At 39.4% G+C, this 21245-nt stretch overlaps 1 protein-coding gene across 1 annotated transcript; it reads left to right on the forward strand.

The window, feature by feature from the left end:
- The first annotated feature begins 562 nt into the window (after nucleotides 1–562).
- DDX43 (DEAD-box helicase 43) lies at nucleotides 563–18170 on the forward strand. The gene is made up of 17 exons (XM_070558922.1): nucleotides 563–903; nucleotides 2880–2935; nucleotides 3615–3741; nucleotides 4585–4719; nucleotides 6112–6193; nucleotides 7165–7321; nucleotides 7557–7675; nucleotides 8163–8273; nucleotides 8664–8805; nucleotides 10543–10643; nucleotides 12117–12204; nucleotides 13263–13390; nucleotides 13595–13704; nucleotides 14686–14824; nucleotides 15356–15443; nucleotides 16064–16214; nucleotides 17811–18170. Exons 1-16 carry the CDS (start codon nucleotides 672–674, stop codon nucleotides 16175–16177), a joined length of 1929 nt encoding a protein of 642 aa, XP_070415023.1. The 5' UTR covers nucleotides 563–671; the 3' UTR covers nucleotides 16178–16214; nucleotides 17811–18170.
- Nucleotides 18171–21245: the final 3075 nt, after the last annotated feature.

The following is a 21245-nucleotide window of genomic DNA, read 5'->3' on the forward strand; positions in this document are numbered from 1 at the left end:
GCCTCGCATGCCTGGAATACGTCCAGCCACAGAGTCAGGCTACAATGATGGGAGTGCTTTAGGCATTTATTCAATTTATTTCATTAGCTCTAAAACTACAGTAAACATTCAGGTTGAGTGTTTGTGTGAAGCTCTGAAGCAGCATCTCTTAGGCCAGAGATTTTTAAACTGTGGGTGATTAAATTTTATGGATTACAACCAACTTTTTAAAAACTAATTTAGCCTTAAATATATCAAAACGCTGTTCACGTAGCAATGGTAAACACTGTTTTGTCAACTTTTTGTTTCAAATTTTTTATGTATGTTTTGGGTCCCGGTGTAAAACTGAGTGATGTTTACAAGCCACGGTTAATAACGTTTCCGAGCCACTGAGAACGGGGTACCGGAGGAGGGAGTCGAGCAAGGCAAAACGCAGGAGCTCGGCCGAGCCCCACGCCCAGTCACGAACGCGCGGGCGGCGCCCAACTCGTTCAGGATGCGCACGCATGATTTAGAGAGCGGATTGGTCAAAACGCGAGGGTCCCGCCCACAACGTCTCGCCCACCAATGGCTGTGCGGCTGTGCGGGGCGGGGCGGGGCGAGCCTCGCGCGGGCCCCTTGAGCAGCCGGGCGTGGCCGCCGCGAAGGCTAGCCGTGCGACGGCGCGGGCGGGGGTGCAGGCGGCCGCGGCGATGTCGGACGCGCAGGACCTTCTTCGCCAAACCATGTCCCGGCAAGATGCGAGCGCCAACGCCTCCCCATGGGTCGTTGCTTCCCGGCGAACCTCGAGGCCGGCAGAGGAGCCGAGCGGCAGAGCTGGCGGCTGGAGGGAGACCCCCGGCCGCCGGCAGTCTGCGGCCGCCGGTCTCTGGGAACCGCCGCTCTGCTTTGGGCTGAAGAGCGACTGGGTCGGCGCGGTGATCGGTGAGAGCGACGGGGCGGGCGGGGGGCGGGCGGGGGACGGGCGGGGCCGCCCCGCCCGCCCCTCGCCCGCCTCGCCCGCCTCGCCCGCCTCGCCCGCAGGCAGCTGCCGCCTGAGGAGACTCAGGTCCCTCGACCTTTCTAGTGCCTTCTGGTGCTAGAATGATGTCTTTTAATGCACCTTTTGATATTTTAAAGCGACGATGTTTGAAGAGAGCAAACTTTTAGAAAACTTAAGAATTATTTGAGTTGAAAGATCAGGCCTTTGACAGCTTGCCCCAAAACGGAGACAAAGCGGTGCTGAAATCAGTCCGTTTGAGCACCATTAGAGCCCTTAACCGAAGATGAGAAGCTTAGGATGGTACGGTAGTGCTGCTCGGAGCAATAGCTGTGTCCTGCATGTAGTTTCTTTAACTTGATTATGAGTTATATGCTGAAAAACAGGATCTTTTTTCTGAGTTTATCTTGAGTCTTATAAATTTCTTTGAAAAGCATTTAGAAATTATTGGAATTTAGATTTACTCCGTTTCTTGCCGTTAAGTCTAAGGAGGAATTCCAACATTTTGCCCATTAGGTATGGGAGCTAATATTTTGCTTTACCTCTTTTTTAACCTGTTTTGAAAAAATGAACAGATTTTGTAGGCTTCTATTAAATAGAGGGCTGTAAGACTGATTGCAGGCCAGCCAGAGATTCCTTGACCCTTCAGGGAGGCTCGGGCTCAGGGATCTGAAGAGTGACACTGCACAAACTAAAGGGGTCAGGTTTGCAATAAAAATCACTTCAGCTCTCAACACTTATTGAGCACTTGTGAAGTGCAAGCACCGTGCTAGAGAGCACCACTTGATGTTGGTTCTGGATCCAGTTTTTTAAAATTGTGGTACACGACATAAATTCAGACATAACAATTTTGTGTCCAGTACGGTATTGTTAACCATAAGAACAGTGTTGAGTAGTAGATCTCTAGAACATTGTCACCTTACATGACTGAACCCACCCGTTGAACAGCTCCTCATTTCCCCCTGTCTCTGGCAACCACCGTTTCTATAAGTTCGATTATATTACATGCCTCGTAGAAGTAAAATCATGCACTTATTTTTGTAATGAGCTGATTTCACTTAGCATAATGTCCTCAAGGTTCATTGTCACAAATGGCAGAATTTCCTTTTTTAAGGCTGAAGACTTCCATTATATGTATATGCCACATTTTCATCATTCGGTCATCTGTTGACATTTAGATTTTTTTCGACCTCTTAGCTTGTGAATAATGCTGAAATGAACCTGAGGGGCAAATGTCATTTTAGATCCTGATTTACATTCATTTGCATAAATGCTCAGAAGTGGGATTGCTGAATCATATGGTATTTCTATTTTAAGTTTTTCGAGGAACCTCCATACTGTTTTCCACAGTAGCTGTATCAGTTTGCATCCCCATCCGCAGTGCACAACGGTTCCCTTTTTTCCACATCCTCACCAACACTTAGGTCGTCTTTTTGATTATGGCTGTTGGAACAGGTGTGAGGTATCTCAGTGTGGTTTTGATTTGCATTTCCCTGATGATTTCAGCATCTTTTCATATATACCTGTTGGATATTTGTGTGTCTTCTTTGGAGAAATGTCTATTCAAGACCTGTAACCATTTTTTAATTGCAATTTTTTTTGTTGAGTTGTAGTGTGCAAAGCCTCCAGTTTCTCTGCTATCTTGCCAACACTTTGCATCCAGATGGCTTTTGCTTGAGCTGATAATGAATCCTTAGTATCTGTCTCTGGGAAAGGAGCCTCCCACTACCCACCAAAATTTGGAATAGAGACCTCTTGCTTCCCTTTTTCCAAACCGAAAGTGATTACTGGACCCTAGGAGCCTTTGTTTGGATGATTTGGGGAAGAACTAGAGGAGTTTCTTAGAGGAAAATGTGTAAATCCCCTTTGTTAATTTCAATTTGCTTTTTTTTAAAAAAAAATTCTTTATTTTTAAAAACAGGTCATGGTGGATCAAAAATAAGAGACATCCAAAGTACAACAAACACCAAAATACAAGTAAGTGATCTGTGTTCCTAAATTCTTAAAGAGCAAAGTTCATTCCTAACTCTAGTTTTTGATGTACTGTGGTAACTTAGATAAGTAGCCCAAGCTCTTCATACTGCCATTCTTTCCAAGAACTCACCTGAGCTGTGCTCCATTCTAGTCTATGTTTTTTGACTCATGAAGGTAAAAATCTTTAGAGAGAATCTCCACTGAGGAATGAGATCTTGGGAATATTCGTCATGCCCTTCCTGACCTTTATCCCTCAAACCTTGAGCTGCTCCTGTGCTCCCAATCTCAGTAAACAGCAGCATCATTCCCCAGGTTCCCGAGCCAGAAATCTCAGGTTACCCACTCTTCTTATCCCACAACCAGTCCATCACAGAGTCCTTTCTATGTCCTGTATTTCTCTAAGGGAATCAGATCATTTGGGGCATTCTCCCCTAACTGATCATCCTCCTTCTAGGCTTATCCTCCTACAACCATTCTCCACTGTGGCCAGAGCATCTTTCCAAAACACAAATCCTGTGTTCATGACCTTTTCCTGCACAAAAGCCTTCCATAATAGATCCGACACTGATTGACAGCAATACCATATTTATCTTATGTTTTATACTACTTGAAGTTGAGTGACTGTTGGAGGGAGAAATGGTGAAGGGACTCCAGTCTCCTCTATTTTTCCCCTTGTATCTAGATAATAAAAGGGTATCCCGAAGCAGAAGTCAAAATTTTTGGCAGCAAGATGATGCAGACAAAAGCAAAAGCCGTGATAGATAATCTTGTTAAAAAACAAGAAAATTATAATTCAGAACCCAGAGTTGGTAAGTAATTTTTGCTCACTAAAGCCCTGTAAAATTTTTAAAATTTCATTCAGTGTTATAAGTCGTATTATAGCTGATGCTTTTTCTGATTACAAAGATTTAGATTGCCATCATTAGATCTAATCTAGAAGTTTTTTGCGATGGAATCCCAGAATACTTTTTTCCTTACACTACAACACTTAATCTCTGTGATTAGGCCTAGCAGTTTTACTTTTAGCCACAGGTGAGTGAAAAAAACAAAACAGCCTTTTAACACAGTTCACTGTTAATGATAGAGCAAGGATTAGTCCTGGCCTCCTGTCGCCATGGTCTCTTCCCTAAACACGACTTACTTTGAAAACTGCCTAATTATTTGGTATTTTAAAAATCTCAGATCTGCTTAGACTCGAGAAAAGCCATTATTGAACCATTTCCAGAAGCAACAAGCAAGTAAAAAGAAGGGTCTTGGCTTCAGAGGCAGCATTGCTTCTTACTGTTTCTTGGAAAGGAATCTCCAAGAAGCCTCTAAGACTGTTTCTTTATTTGTTAACCTGGGGTAATGTCTGCCTCATAGGAGTATTGTAAAGATTAAGTGATACATGTGATTTATTAGCAGACACTAGGCTCTCGTACTGTTTAACTTCTCTTTTCCAATAAATTAAATTTTTTTTCCAATTCGTAAATCTGAAGTAGATAACTGACAAAAGCATGACCAGAATTGTCATGGTACCATAGTACTAAAGCCCTAAATTTTATATTTAGCATTACTGTCTGGTTATTAAAACAAAATAGTAAAATGGTTCTGGGGATTTTGTACTGGTAGGATTTGTTTTGAAACTAATTTGGTGAGAATATTTTTAACAGATATCGTTGCACTCCACCCTTCTGCTGGAAGGGGTGTAAGGGCAAATGTCAGTGTTGTCACGGAAGATCAGCCATTGATTGACTGGGATCAAATTCGAGAAGAAGGTTTGAAATGGGAAAAAAAAAAGTGGGCAGGTTAGTGCTGCATCCTGACATTTATACTTGGTCTTGGTGTTTCTCTTAAGGTTTTTATCCTCTATAAAGTGTGTTACTTTTTGTAATGAAATCTACATGAAAAATGATAGTAAAATTTGAAGTGCTGCGGTGAGCCCCTGGGGCATGATAGTTTCTGTGTTGTCTGCGTTGTGGTTTATGCTATAAATATTAAACTTGTCTGCACCTTGTCTTATTCGAGGTAACTCACTGCAAAAGTTTAATAAAATAAAAAGAAAATCAGTCCCAGGGGGAAATGAGAGGCATAAACAGGCCAACCCTCAGGTGTTAACATTGTTGCTGTGATTGAGCAGAACTTGGTCTTGGAGTGTCTTAGCTGACAAGGGCAAAGTAAGAGGGACAACATTTAATGAGGGCATACGGTTCTTGAGAAGAGATGGGTTTTTGAAATTTAATTTTAGATGAAATTCTCACTTGGAATTATATATGGAGTGTAGCGTTCCACATTATATTCACCAAATTTCAGAGTAAATTCAGGCACTAATTTTGGCTATCAGAATCAGGTAGTAATACAACATCATTTATTTAAAAATAAAAAGCTGTATTAACAATGATTAATTCCACTGTGGTGGTCAGCGCATCTGCATGTGAAGTTCCAGTTTCCAATTCATAAATCTGAAGTAGATGACTGACAAAAGCATGACCAGAATGGTCAACAATCTGTGTGTTGATATTTCGGATGGGAGGCCAGATAAAGGATTTAAGTTTGGAGGAGGTATGATAGGCATTTAAGAAAGAAAACAAAATAGCTTTAGGGGACAAAGTAAGGACAAATATTTTATTCCTAAAAAGCAATGGGATGGACCTTCAAAGAAAGGATAAAATCAATTTATTATGTTTGAGAGATTTATCAGCTGTGATGATTGTATGTCTTCTAAAGCTTGGCTTATTTTATTTTATACTTAATTATTAAAGATCTCTTTCTTGGGCGAAAAATGTAATTGAAAGACAAACCAGAAAGGGAAATTTCTTTTTTTTCTGCTTTATCTCCCCAACACCCCCCGTACACAGTTGTATATCTTAGTTGCAGGTCCTTCTAGTTGTGGGATGTGGGACGCCGCCTCAACGTGGCCTGACGAGCGGTGCCATGTCCGCGCCCAGGATCCGAACCCTGGGCCGCCGCAGCCGAGCGCGCGAACTTAACCACTCGGCCACGGAGCCGGCCCCCAGAAAGGGAAATTTCTTAGACACTGGCATAAGCCTGGCTGGCAAAATGTAGAATGACTGTCTAAAGCTGTGTGTATGCAAAGTGAACTTAATACATATTTTAGTTTGATTTCTGTTACTTTGAATAAGTGTCAGTGAAATGTAAATTCTCATTTGTCAAAGTTTGAATTTTCGTCTTTGTCCCAGATTTGCCTCTAATTAAGAAAAACTTTTACATGGAGTCAGAAACAACAAGTTCAATGTCACAAATGCAAGTAGACAATTGGAGGTGGGTCATTTTATTACTTTAAGTATTTGTATAGTTAGGTTATTAGATTAACTCATTAGGCTAAAATTTGAAATGATTGCATTTGAAGACCATATTCAAATGAAAACTTGGTCACATCCTACATGATATATACTTTAGAGCATTGCCATCCAATAAAACTTTCTGCAGAGATGGAAAATGGGCCATATTTGTGTCTAATGGAATAGTCACAATAGTCAATAGCTATTGAACACTTAAAATATGGCTAGTATAATTGAGAAACTGAATTTTTAACTTAAAATTTTAAATTTAAAAAGACACATGGTTAGTGCCTCCTGTATTGGACAGCGGTTTTAGAGAATTATTTTTAAAACTTGAAAATCATAAGAAATTGATCTGATATCTGAATGTTAGAATAAATTCTTACTCTTCAGTCCTTATCTGGCATGAAGGGTCCTAATGGCAGCGTTTTTTTTCGATGAAAGCCTGTTATAAAACTAAGGTAGTATAGTATAGCAGAAAGAACAGTTACTCTAGGGTTTCAGTGGGGCTCAGACTTTGGACAAGTAACTAATGATGATCACCTGTCAAATGAGAAGAATTCCCACTTCACAGGCTTGTTGAAGATAAATTGAGGAAATATATGTGGCACCTTGTAGGCCCTCCCTCAGGTGTTTGCCAGATCTGCTTTTTGAATAATGACGCGTATAATTTTCAGGCTTTGTTCTTAACCTTTCCATGAAACTTTCATTGACCCATTTCATACATACAATGTGATTTTTTTTTTTCCTTCTCTCTGCAACTATCTGAAAAGAAAAAGATAGGCTCACTTCTATTTCTTAGTACATTTTACTCTGTCTTTACTAACAGTCTTGTTTTAATCAGTTGCAGTTGAATTTGTAGGTATGACGTGAACTAATGCTGGAAAACGTTTCTTGCTTGGGGGGTATAGCAACGAAAGCCACTAATGCTTGTTCCATTTTTCCTTAAAGGAAGGAAAATTATAATATAATGTGTGATGACCTGAAAGGTGGTGAGAAACGCCCTATCCCCAACCCCACATGTCAATTTGAGGATGCCTTTCAGTGTTATCCTGAAGTTATGGAAAACATTCAAAAGGCAGGTTTTCAAAAGCCAACACCAATTCAGGTATGCTTTCTTTAATTCTCATATTTCACTGGTTTTCCCCCCCAAACAGTATCAGATTGTTAGAAGTTAAATCACCAGGAAGCAACTGGCTCCCGTGAGCGTGCCCCGCAGCTCCTTCCCACCAGTGTCCAGCACTCAAGACATGTTCGCTGAAAGACATTTCAGACTAGGAGAGGAGGGACACTTGGCAAAAGGAAATGTAGTGATTATTTTAACGTTTATTGTTCTGTTTCAGTCACAGGCCTGGCCAATAGTTCTACAAGGAATAGATCTTATCGGAGTAGCCCAAACTGGAACAGGGAAGACACTGTCCTACTTAATACCTGGGTTTATCCATCTGGACTCTCAACCAATGTAAGAATTTCTACAGCTGGATTCTCTTCATAAAAGTTTAATAGATACAGACACCAAGAATACAGTTAAAGTTTCTTTTATCTATTGCATTGGTCAAAAGGTAACGCCTCATCTCAGGGAAATACACTTGTACTGGGCTGCTGAAAGTAGAAATTGACGAAACATTTTTAGGAAGCAGTAGGTAGTATCTACCGAAAGTCTTAATAGTGAAACATTGGAAACAAATTGTTTGAATTATCATGTCCAGTACAAAATGCTATTCTCTGAGAGAATGTTTGACACAGGAAAGCATTGGCCGTGTTAAATGAAAAGGCTGGTAGGTAGGCCCTTGGATTTTTTTTGTTTGGCTGTTTTTCTCTATTTCTCCACTCTTTATGGTGGATGTATGTGATTTGACAGTCATTACTAAATATCTTGAAAGCACTGAATCAATGTCCCTTTTTATCTGAGACAGATGCTTTAATATTAATCTGTTTTCTCTCTAAAGAGCTAGAGAAAAAAGGAATGGACCTGGCATGTTAGTCCTCACACCCACTCGAGAATTAGCTCTTCAAGTGGAAGCTGAATGTTCTAAGTATTCTTATAAAGGTCTTAAAAGGTCAGTCATTTCTTTGGCTGTTCTTGCATCAGTATTTTAAACATTTGTAGCTTTAAACATTCTCCCCATTATTTTTCACACATTTTGAGAATCTGAAACGGCTCAGCATTGGTCAGCTATTACTCCTGATCCAAATCAGTGGTAGCCAGGGTGCTGGAGTCAAGTAATGATGATAGAAACATGGCTCTCTGGGACACACTGCTGTCCCTGGATGGGTGTAGGTAGTTCTCAGAAAGGGGCAAATCACTATCAAAGGGATCTGCTACTCTTTTTGATTTATATACCTTTTATTTTGTTATTTTATATCCAATATGCTTAGGTTGGTTGGGATTTTGAGTTGTGATGGGGTATTCCTTGCCTGAACATGAACTTCTGTCTTTTCTTTTTAAGTGTTTGTATATATGGTGGTGGAGATAGAAATGGACAAATACAAGACCTGACAAAAGGTGTAGATATCATTATTGCAACTCCAGGAAGATTGAACGATCTGCAAATGAATAACTTTGTGAACCTGAAAAGTGTAACCTACTTGGTAATCACAGAGCTGGGGTGTGGGATACCAGCAGAAAGAGCTGAACTTGAAAAAGCTGTCTTAGATGGCTGTCCATTTTATAATGGTTTTAAATCCTAGGAATATTTCCCAGTCCCTCTAGTATGTTAAAATAAGGATTTTTAGGATAATTCTAAATGTTTTTTATACTTTTTGGAAAATTTAGATAATTACAAAAGAAAATAGAAAGTCCACATGGATGTTTTAGACATTTAAATTTTTTTCATTAAATAGATTTAGGGGGGCAGGCCCTGTGGCCAAGTGGTTAAGTTCGCACGCTCCGCTGCAGGCGGCCCAGTGTTTCAGGTTCGAATCCTGGGCGCGGACATGGCACCACTCATCGAGCCACGCTGAGGTGGCATCCCACATGCCACAACTGGAGGGACCCACAACTAAGAATATACAACTATGTACCGGGGGGCTTTGGGGAGAAAAAGGAAAAAAAAATCTTTAAATAGATTTAGAAACTATTAGTTAGCCAACTTAAAAAGATCAAGTCAATCTGTTACAACTACAGATAGCTTATTTTCTCTTAGATAAATTAAAATAATTGCTTACATAAAAGGGAAAATGAGAAAAAATTACCTTTTTGGTATTCATAAAAGAGAGCATACATATTAGCTGCCTTCCATATCTAATCCAGCCACAACCATTTTTTTTCTGTTTTATTTTTTATTGAGGTTATGATGGTTTACAACCTTGTGAAATTTCACTTGTACATTATTTGTCAGTCATGTTATAGGTGCACCACTTCACCCTTTGTGCCCACCCCCACTCCCCATTTCTCCTGGTAGCCACCAATCTGTTCTTTTTTTGCCGTGTGTTTGTTTATCTTCCACATATGCGTGGAGTCACAGAGAGATTGTCTTTCTCTATCTGGCTCACCTTGCTGAACATAATACCCTCAAGGTCCATTCATGTTGTTGTGAATGGGACGATTTTATCCTGTTTTATGGCTGAGTAGTATTCCATTGTGTGTGTATATATATATCACATCTTCTTTATCCAATCATCAGTCGATGGGCATCTAGGTTGCCTCCACATCTTGGCTACTGTGAATAATGCTGCAATGAACATAGGGGGGTGCATGAGTCTCTCTGAATTGCTGATTTCAAATTCTTTGGATAGATCCCCAATAGTGGGATGACTGGATCATATGGTATTTCTATTTTTAATTTTTTTTATTGAGTTCATAATAGTTTACATCTATGTGAGTTTTAGTTGTACATTATTTCTTATCTGTCACCGCATAAGTGCTCCCCTTCACCCCCAGTACCCACCCCTCAACCCCCTTCCCCTGGTAACCACTGAACTGTTTTCTTTGTCCGTATGTTTGTTTATATTCCACATATGAGTGTAATCATCTGGTGTTTGTCTTTCTCAGTCTGGCTTATTTGGCTTAGCATAATTCCCTCCAGGTCCTTCCATGTTATTGCAAATGGGATGAACTTGTCTTTTTTTTATGGCTGAGTAGTATTCCATTATATATATACCACATCTTCGGTTGATGGGCACTTGGGTTGCTTCCATGTCTTGGCTATTGTGAATAGTGGTGCAAGGAACATCGGGGTGCGTATGTTACTTTGACTTACTGATTTCAAGTTGTTTGGGTAGCTACCCAGTAGTGGGATAGCTGGGTCGTATGGTAGTTCTATTTTTAGTTTTTTGAGGAATCTCTGTACTGTTTTCCATAGTCAGCCACAGCCATTTTTAACGCAGGTATTAGATGAAGCCGACAAGATGCTGGACATGGGATTTGAACCCCAGATAATGAAGATTTTGTTGGATGTGCGCCCAGACAGGCAGACTGTTATGACAAGGTAAGTAGATGCATGACTGCTCATCTGCAAAACCATTGGACTGGAATCCGTTCTTTTTGGTTGATTTCCCCACAGGATTTTAGAGCTTTACTTGAGAACATTTTGAGATCCTTAGGTGAAAGATCATGTCATCACTTAGTTCAGCAACTCAGTGTAACAGTGTCACGTGGCTGTTAGGTTACCTAGGTTACAGTAGAGATTTCTATCAAACATGCACAGGGGATTCCTGCTGGGGAGGCTGCTGCATAGTAGGGTCCTAAGTGATCACCTGGCCTTAGAGGTAAACATTTGGTTACTGAAGACTTTTTTGCCCAAGATAAAAGTGAGGAAACAGTGACTGTTGTTTAAAGGCAGAGTGACCTATAGACCTGGGCTTATATCTTCTGTGTCATAAGCATTAAAAAGAGTAGTGTATAACTGAGGAAATATACTAAATTTCCTCACTTCATTTTCCTACTACTTTTCCCATCATTGTATAATTACTGTGAAAGTACAAAAGGCGGTTATTTTCATAATACATATGGTTGAAGAAACATTTCACTTTACAGAGCCTTTCATCAGTACACTTAAAATGTTTTTATTTGACATAAGCACTTGGTTTTGCCTGCTCACAATGTATGAAAAATTCTAGAGGTTTTTTGTCTTTTATAAAGGCCAAGAGAAAGCTAGTCTAACACTTAAATTCATTTTACCTTTCCATAGATTAGAATTTAAAATATAGGTCTCTCTCACCTTTGATTTAGAAACCTATTTATTAAACTTATTTAAAGGTTTCATCTAGTAGCTTCACTATAGTTGAACAATTCTTTGTGAAACATTAGTTTTCTGTAAAATCTGCCTTATTGAAAAATACTAAATTTGTCTTTCATAGGTAATTTGGTTCATAGCATTCTTCTTTTTTTTTTTTTAAAGATTTTATTTTTTTCCTTTTTCTCCCCAAAGCCCCCCAGTACATAGTTGCATGTTCTTGGTTGTGGGTCCTTCTAGTTGTGGCATGTGGGACGCTGCCTCAGCGTGGTTTGATGAGCAGTGCCATGTCCGCGCCCAGGATTCGAACCAACGAAACACTGGGCCGCCTGCAGCGGAGCACACAAACTTAACCACTCGGCCACGGGGCCAGCCCCTGGTTCATAGCATTCTTAAGGAAACTTAGTAATATTTGATTTATAATAAATCTTATTATATTGTATTTTATTTGGTGAGGAAGATTGGCCCTGTAACATCTGTTGCCAGTCTTGCTCTTTTTGCTGAGGAAGATTGTTCCTGAGCTAACATCTGTGGCAGTCTTCCTCTGTTTTGCATATCGGACACCACCACAGCATGGCTTGATGAGCGGTGTGTAGGTCTGTGACCAGGATCTGAACCTGCAAAACCCCAGGCCACCAAAGTGGAGTATGCAAACTGAACCATCACGCCACCAGGCTGGCCCCTGATTTATAATTTTAATATTTGTGTATCATGTTTTATTTCCAGTGCAACGTGGCCATATTCTGTCCGTCGACTCGCACAATCTTATTTGAAAGAGCCAATGATTGTATATGTTGGTACTCTGGACCTAGTTGTAAGCTTGTTTTTTATTACTATTGTTAAAAATATTATTATGGAAGTTTTAATTACTTTGTGTTTTGGCATGTCTACTCTGTCTGCTCCCTAATTTTAGAGCAAATCCTAGATGGCTATGATTTCATCCATAAATTCTTTATGTCTAAAACACTAATCTTTAACTACGGTACTATTATCACTCATCTAAAATTTTAATAATCTGTTAATACCATCAAATATCCAGTCAGTGTTCCTAATTTCCTGACATCCCATTTTTATTAACTCTGTTAGAATCAGGTTCTAAACAAGGTCTACAGATGTGCATAGATGTAAGTCTGATGTGCTCTTTTTGTGAAGGTAAGATTGATCGATGGGTTCAGATGTTGTTAGTAATGAAACAATTCATAATCAAAGATCTGCATTCTATCTCTCCTCCATTATAAAGTTCTCTGGCTTTTCACTTAGTAATTGAAATTGGCCTTTCAAATTAATCATCAATGAAAATTGACTTTTTACTTAATCACTAGCAATTAATAATAGTGGGTGATTGCTTAGGCTCATTTCATTAAATTTCACAAAAGGCAGGATAAATACTTGATTCTTTCCTGTCATTAAATGCTATTAAAGCCTGTTTTATCTCTGGGTCAAAAAATAGTACCAATGCTACCTTTTATTTTGCATTAAATTGTCAAAATACTCGTTGAATGCAAACTCCTGTGTCCTAAGCTGATCATCTTCCTTCATTGGAAGGGCTATACCCAAACTTCATGATGATAGTTTTTGTAAGCTTGGCCTCACCCCATGTGTGTTTCTCTTCCTCCAATGGTAACCACTTGCTTTCAGCACACTCCCAAGCATGCAGGGGTTCCCAACTTAGCTTGGGTGAGTAAGTGATAGAAAAGTGAAAGGCTGAGCTACTGATCTTTAAGTAGAAACAGGTAATTTTGCAAGGACTTGCCTTCTTTCCTGTGAGTAGTTTATTAAAACAGTAACCAATGATAGAAATAGATATATTTCGAGCCAGTGTGTGAGGTTTGCCCATCGATGCTGATGTACTGTGGTCTCTGAACCCTTCAGGCTGTGAGTACCGTGAAGCAGAATATAATTGTCACCACAGAAGAAGAGAAACGATCTCACATCCAGACTTTCCTAGAGAGCATGTCTCCCAAAGACAAAGTCATAGTGTTTGTCAGCAGAAAAGCTGTGTAAGTATTTTTCTCTTTTACATTTTTAAGCATCAGTCAAACTGGTTTGTTTAGCATTATTTCTGTTTGTATACTAATTTCAAATGGGGGTGTGTATGTCTTACAGTACCTTATTTCGGAGTTTCGCTAATAGAGGTAAAACTAGTGAACTAATGGTGTGTTAGAATAAGCACTTAAGATTACTGACTTTATCTTTTGCCTAAGTGCTGATCACTTATCAAGTGACCTCATTCTCCAACATATATCAGTGGAGTCTCTGCACGGCAACAGAGAGCAAAGCGATCGAGAGAGAGCATTAGAAAACTTTAAAACAGGTACTTTTATGCAATTAGTATTTGTTGTTGTTTAAAAGCATACAATGCCTGGGCTTGGCTGAGTGACAGCACCTTTTCAGGGAACCCATTTCTAAGATCTGTCCTCCACTTGCAGATTCCAAAACTATACCTGTTAGAGCTCTAAATATTATTAATCAGACTCTCAGAACTATCCAAACTCAAAAAGCTAATTTTTAAACCTGGATATCAAGGTAATTTGCAGTGGGGGAGATTTCTATTAAGTGACCTGAAAGGCATACATCTTTGTGACATGGTTCAGATGATTCAGGGGCCATTTGCTGAACCATGATTTCTATTGTGTTGTAACTTGCCAGCAGTTAAAAAGAAAGACTAGGGGCCGGGCCGTGGCCAAGTGGTTAAGTTCGCGGGATCCGCTTCGGGGGCCCAGGGTTTCACCGGTTCGGATCCTGGGCACAGATGTGGCACTGCTCATCAGGCCATGTTGAGGTGGCATCCCACGTGACACAACTAGAAGGACCCACAATTCGAATATACAACTATGTACTGGGGGGCTTTGGGGAGAATAATTAAAAAAAAAACTTGGGAACAGATGTTAGCTCAGGTGCCAATCTTTAAAAAAAGTAAAAAAGAAAGATTATAAATATCCCTTTCCCATTTTCATTATAGTTTGTGTGTTTTGTTTGTTTTCCTTCTTCTCCTCAAAGCCCCCCACTACAAAGTTGTATATCTTAGTTGTAGGTCCTTCTGGTTGTGGCATGTGGGATGCCACCTCAGCATGGCCTGATGAGCGGTGCTAGGTCCACACCCAAGATCCAAACCGGCGAAACCCATATGAACACAACCACTCAGCCACAGGGCCGGCCCCATCATAAGTGTTTTAATATTAGAAGCAGTAATAGTTCACCTGATTAGATATTAGGGGAAAATATACTTTTCAGATATGCCTTGGGTTGGTTTATGCCAGAGTGTGTCTATATTCTTTTTGGCTTTACTCTTTAGGTAAAGTGAGAATACTGATTGCTACTGACTTAGCATCTCGAGGGCTTGACGTGCATGATGTCACACATGTCTATAATTATGATTTTCCCCGGAACATTGAAGAATATGTGCACAGGGTAGGGCGCACTGGAAGGGCAGGGTAAGTCTGCATAGTCCACTCGTGGAAGAAGCCAACCCTGGCTCCTCATTATTCCCCTCAGAGACTGCTCTCACTTAGAAAACTGTTTTGTTCTCTTGCCTGTCAATTGCTCTGCCCCAGAATCTACTTTGCTTTTACTTTATCCCTGTCCAATTGGTCTGTTCTAGGGTCAAGCAGACCCCTCTATGATTAGCTGCATGTAACTGGTTCCGATTTCACTCTTCGCTTTATATCTCTAGTGTTACAACAGTGAGCTAAACCCTATGGTAACTCTCTTGTCCAACCGGGCATCTGTAAGAGGACCTCTTTTCCCGCGGAGAGTACTACCATCATAAGCCCCCTGTGACAACCACCGCTGATTATTTAGATTGCAAATGGCTATTCCAATGATGCTAAACTGTAATATATAACACATATTAGGGCTTGTGAAAGAGTTGAGGGTTTGCTACTGCTGTTTTTATTCTGTTTTGCTAACTGAAGCATGAATATAAATTATAACTCAAATTACATGAGTTTTTCTCCCCCTTAAAGGAGAACTGGAGTGTCAATTACCCTTCTCACTAGAAATGATTGGAGAGTTGCCAATGAATTAATTAATATTCTGGAAAGAGCAAATCAGGTGAGAATATACAACTTATTAGAACTCTACCTCATATCACTTTTCTAATTTTAAAATAATTTCATTTATTCCAAGTACTGGGGCTTACTGTTTATCAAGAAAGACAGATAAAATAAGTAAGTAAACATGTGAGGGCTGTAGCATGGCACGGTAAGGAGCTACCATATCGTATAATTAGGGAACCTAATCTAATAGGGATGAGCATCAGTGAAAACCTTGCTCAGGAAGAAGCCAGTGGGTTTGGAGGTTGGGAGAGATGTAGAATGGGCGAAGTGTTCCAGCAAGAGAAGATACGCAGACCTGGAGGTGACAAAGAACGTGCAGTACGTGGCACCAGATAAGGCATGTTAAGGTCACTGGAAAGCAACTGAAGGGGCTATGCAAGGAGGGGAGTAGCATAATGATGGGGGTTTTTAAGATCAGTCTGGTTTTATAGCCTGAAGATAGCCTCAGAGTTTAATGTGCAGGAAGACACATTTCATTCTGTTTGAAAGATGTCATGTAATCAATTGTGGAGATTCTCTGACTGAAATGATTCAGAGGCATTTTTAGCATACTGTAGAAAAACTGTTACACTAAAAGAAAAATCTCATTCCTAATAATACATTTAATGGTTTTAGAGTATCCCAGAGGACCTTGTGTCAATGGCTGAAAGATACAAAGCAAATAAACTGAAAAAAGAAATGGAAAAAAAGTTGGGAAGACCCCAAGGAAAACCCAAGAAGTTTTATTAATGTCTGTGTTGAAGTGGTGCAAGCCGACTTACAGAAGGTAAAATTTGAATAGCACCTGGACTTTCAAATGCCTCTTTCCCTTAATGAGGTTTTGTTAGTGTGTTGCAATCAGCATTATCTCTAAGTCATTGACATAGGAAATTATTAGGTATTAGTCTTGATCTGTTACCTAAATTTCCAGTTAATGTATCTTATTTAGAGTTAGAAGTATTAATTCAGAGTTGCGAAAATAAACTTGAAGTTGTACAGAAGGATCATGAAGAGGGTAATAGAGTTGGTGGAGGTATAAAGTGGTATAACCTCTTCTGAGCAATTTGGTACTGTGTCAGTTATAAATACATATACCTTCTGATCCAGCAGTTCCTCTTCTAGGAATATCTATAAGTGTTTGCATATACAAGTAAAGATTTATTTATTAGAGCAGTATTTGTAGTATAAAAGACAAAACTAAGTTCAGTAGGGGACCATATGGATAAACTATGGAGAAAATATTTTTGCAAATCATATATCTGATAAGGGATTAATACCTACAATATAGAGAACTCCTAAAACCAAACAGAAACAACCAACCAGATTAAAAAATGGGCCAAGGACTTGAATAGACATTTCTCCAAGTGGCCAATGAACCTATGAATACAAATAGATATGAAAAGATGCTCAACCTCACTAATCACTAGGGAAATGCAAATCAAAACCACAGTGAGATTACCTCACACTCATTGGGATGGCTACTATAGAATGGCTATTATCAAATAAACAGAAAATAAATGTTGGCAAGGCTGTGGAGAAATTGGAACCCTTGTACACGGTTGGTAGGAATGTAAAATGGTGGATCCAGTATGCAAAATATGGCAGTTCCTCCAAAAATTAAAACTATAATCCAGCAATTCCACTTCTGGGCATATATCCAAAAGAATTGAAGCAGGGTCCCTAAGAGAGATTGGTACACTCATGTTCATAGCAGCTTTATTCATAATAGCCAAAAGGTGTTGCATGGTGAGTGGATATGCAAAGCAGTATGTAAAAGGAAGTTCTGACACGTGCTACATGGATGAACCTTGAGGACATGATGCTCAGTGAAATCAGCCAGTCACAAAAGGAAATACTGTATGATTCCACTTACATGAGGAACTTAGAGTAGTCAATTCATAGAGACAAAGTAGAATGGTGGTTGCCAGGAGCTGGTGGGGGGGGAGGGGGGAATGAGATATTTAATGGGCATGGAGTTTCAGTTTTGCACAATGAAACAGTTCTGGAGATTGGTTGTAGAATAATGAATATACTTAATACTACTGAATTTACTTAATACTACTTAAAAATGGTTAGGATGGTAAATTTTGTTATGTGTAGTTTATCACAATTAAAAATTTTTTAAAAGGCTTGGGAACAGCAGGGGCTGGCATGGTGGTGTGTGGTTAGGTTCGCGCACTCTGCTTCGGTGTTCTGGGGTTTACAGGTTCAGATCCGAGGCACAGACCTATGCACCTCTCATCAAGCCATGCTGTGGCAGAGTCCCACATATAAAATAGAGGAAGATTGGCACAGATCTTAGATCAGGGACAATCTTCCTCACCAAAAAGAAAAAAAAAGATTTGAGAACAGCAGCTTACATTTTTTTCTACTTATTTTTCAGAATTCAAGATTTTTTAGAGATGTACTATTTAAGATATATGGAAGTATTGGAAACAAGCTGTCAGTATGAAGAAACTTGACTAATTCTTAAAATAATGGTGTTTAAAAATGTAGAATTAAGTATTTTATACTTTCTTTAATACAGTCAAGAGTATTTAAACTTGAATTTTTTTCCATGGATATTAAGAAGTGTAGCATTAAAATTTTTTGACTTTTCATTATCTTTTTATTTAAAAAACATATTTTGTCTCCTGTAATTTTTCTGTATTGAGGTCTCTAAAGGGTTTAAAGTTTGTTCAGATGTTGTCGTGGCAGTGAAAAAGACACTGTTAACAAAATAAAATTTTTTCTATGATAAAAAGACAAGCTGATCTCTGTCTTTCTGAATAGCCCTTTAATTTTGTGTTTGTTAAACAGTATTTTATTTGGGGGTATTTTTCTTCAGTGATTAAACTTTACCTACTTTGAAATGAAACAGTAAAAGGATTTCGTGGGACCAAAATATGCAATAGCTGTTTCTTACATTCTAGCCTATAGTTGCATGCTAAAATAAATCATAGGAAAATAATTTCACTTCCATGAAAGGTTTTTTGATTAGTCACATTCCCTAACTTCGCTTTACAGTTTTGTGTAGTTTTTTGCTCCATACATGATAGTTACTTGTATGTATTACCATTTAGTATTTACAGAAGTATTCATATTTGTATAGTCAGGCCATAATCATCTCATCTTACATTACTCATTCATGCAATAATAGTTTCCTGGTATTAGTGATAAGATTGGTAAGATAACAGAAAAGAAATAAAGGTAAAAGCAGAAATTAATGAATAAGAAAATAAAATAAATCCTGCTACAAAACATTAAACAAGATGAGTTCTTCAACTCATTCTATGAAACTAGCATAACTGATATCAAAACTGAAAATAGCATTAAATCAAGCCATTCTCACTTCTGTACATAAGTAAACTCTCTAGAAGGTAACAGCAGTCTGAGCACTGCAGTGGAATAAAATGCAAACCCTAGAAAAGACCAGGCAGCTCTATCCACACAGATGCAGTGCTTTCAAGATCAAGTGAAAAACGTTTTATCAGACTGTGTACACAGAGAAGCATATTCTTAGGGTATATAAGAGGTGTAAGTGATGGTCTTTGGGGAGGTAAATGATACTTTACTTTCACTGCCCTTAGGTACTTTTTGAGTTTTTTTGGTATTTGCATATATCACTTGTCAGAAAAAAATCTAGTAACAAGGAAATGCGTCACAAACACTTACCAAAAAGTGTATACAGTAAGGGGACAGCCTGGTGGTGCAGTGGTTAAGTTCACACCATTTCGCTTCGGCGACCCAGGGTTCGCCACGTACAGACCTAGCACTGCTTGTCAAGCCATGCTGAGGCGACCTCCCACATATGAAGTACAGGATGGGCACGGATGTTAGCTCAGGGCCAGTCTTCCTCAGCAAAAAGAGGAGGATTGGTGGTAGATGTTAACTCAGGGCTAATCTTCAAAAAGAAAAAATTGTATACAATAAGAATTTTGTAATAAAAGTTATATGAACGTATGCATTAAAATAGGTGAAAAAATACATTAATATGGGTTATAAACATTTTCAGTGGAGGTGGGCTAGATTAACAGCTAGGAGACATTCTTCCTTCTTAAAATGCAGAATTAAATATAAGAAGTGTTAAATACAGGGTCTCTTTGAGCTGATAAAAATGTTCTGGAATTACAAAGTGGTGATGATTACACCACTTTTTGAATATACCAAAAACCACTGAATTGTACACTTTAAATGGATGAATTGTACGTGATTACATCTCAATAGAGCTGTTAATTTAAAAGTCTCCTTAAAAGCAGAAGAGTTGGCAGGACAGTAAGGAACCAGTAGTCCCAAGTCCAAGAGAGTGAAGCAGAGCACAGGCAACTCCAAACCCCTTTGGGACGTGAGGACATTCATTCAATGACCCTATTCTGCTAGGCCAGTGGGGATGGGGGTGCAGGCCAGTGGGGCACAGGGCATCTTCCCAGGCTAAACTAAATATTCAGACTGACAATGCCACCAACCGCCATGTTTCAGCATCAGATTCACTCGAGAGTATGAGACAGGAAACTCAGCTTGCCAGCAAGGCACTGTCTGGTGTTCATGGGAGTAGCCCTCGCAGAAGTCCATATATTGGACCTAGTCTCATTGGCGCTCCCACGTGACAGTTCAGTAGCAAAAGGATATAGTCATCCCTCGCTATCCGCCAGGTATTGGTTCCCAGGACTGCCGCAAATACCAAAATCCACAGTGCTCAAGTCCCTTAGTTGGCCCTCCCTATCCATGGGTTCCACATGGGTGGATTCAACCAGCGTCAGATCATAAACACCATACAGAGGGCCAACTGTGGGCCCATCTTGGTGGATATGAGGTCCACCCTGGCTTGGAAGCTCCATGGCCCACGGGAGCCTGTATCTCTTATAATAACTTCGTAGGCATAGATTCCTATATCAAAAAACTGGATTTTGACTTTGGTGACAAAACATCAAGGAGCAAGGTCCACTCCAGGTAAAGAATTTAAATAAGACCCTCCTCACATTAAATTAAGACCCCAAAGGGCTAACACCTTAAGGTGAGGTAAACCAAAAGTAAACTCACTTCCAGCTTTCTGCAAGCAAAGTGGCCCTGGCAATTTGAAGACTAGGAGTCAAACTGAAAAGTGACAAGTAACATTGAGAATTGCAGCCCCAGGTTATGCAGATGTGAAGCCCAGGTTCACATTGCCTAGGTGGTCCAAGAGGCCTCCAGAAATAATCTTGATGTGAGGGTTCACTAACTGCTGAGCTCCCCCAGAAGCCTGGTAAATGCAAACATCATCTCTGGAGTAAGGCACCTTCACTCGGCAAATAAGACTCTCCACAAATAGTCCTTCAAGAACAAAGAACGGTATCAATAAAAAGAATAAATACATACCTATGCACCACAGATGAGAACCAGAAGAAACGACAGAGCAGCAGAAGTAAACGAGAAATACTGAAATTATCAAATGATAAAATAACTATGCTTACTACAATTGAATAGACAAAGCGCAAGCTTCAAAATACCTACCAGAAACAGGGAACTATAAAAAATAACACAGCAGATGAGACTAAGAGCCAAAGAAAGCTTCTGGAAAATAAATATATACAATAATAAAAAATTTCCAACTCAATGACCACATATGAAACCACAAAAGTGGAATGATGATAATGTTGAAGCCAGGTGATACATACATGAGAATATAATATTGTCCTCTCTACTTCTGTGTATATTTGAATATTTTCATAATAAAAATAATTTTAAGCACAAGTTTACCAAAAGATTAGACATAACTGAACACTGAATAAGTGAACTAAAAGATAAGTCAGAATCTAGATTGCAGCACAGGAAGACAAAAAAGACATAAAATACAAGAGAT

Source organism: Equus przewalskii, chromosome 9, assembly GCF_037783145.1.
Source record: "Equus przewalskii isolate Varuska chromosome 9, EquPr2, whole genome shotgun sequence".
NCBI classification, from domain to species: domain Eukaryota; kingdom Metazoa; phylum Chordata; class Mammalia; order Perissodactyla; family Equidae; genus Equus; species Equus przewalskii.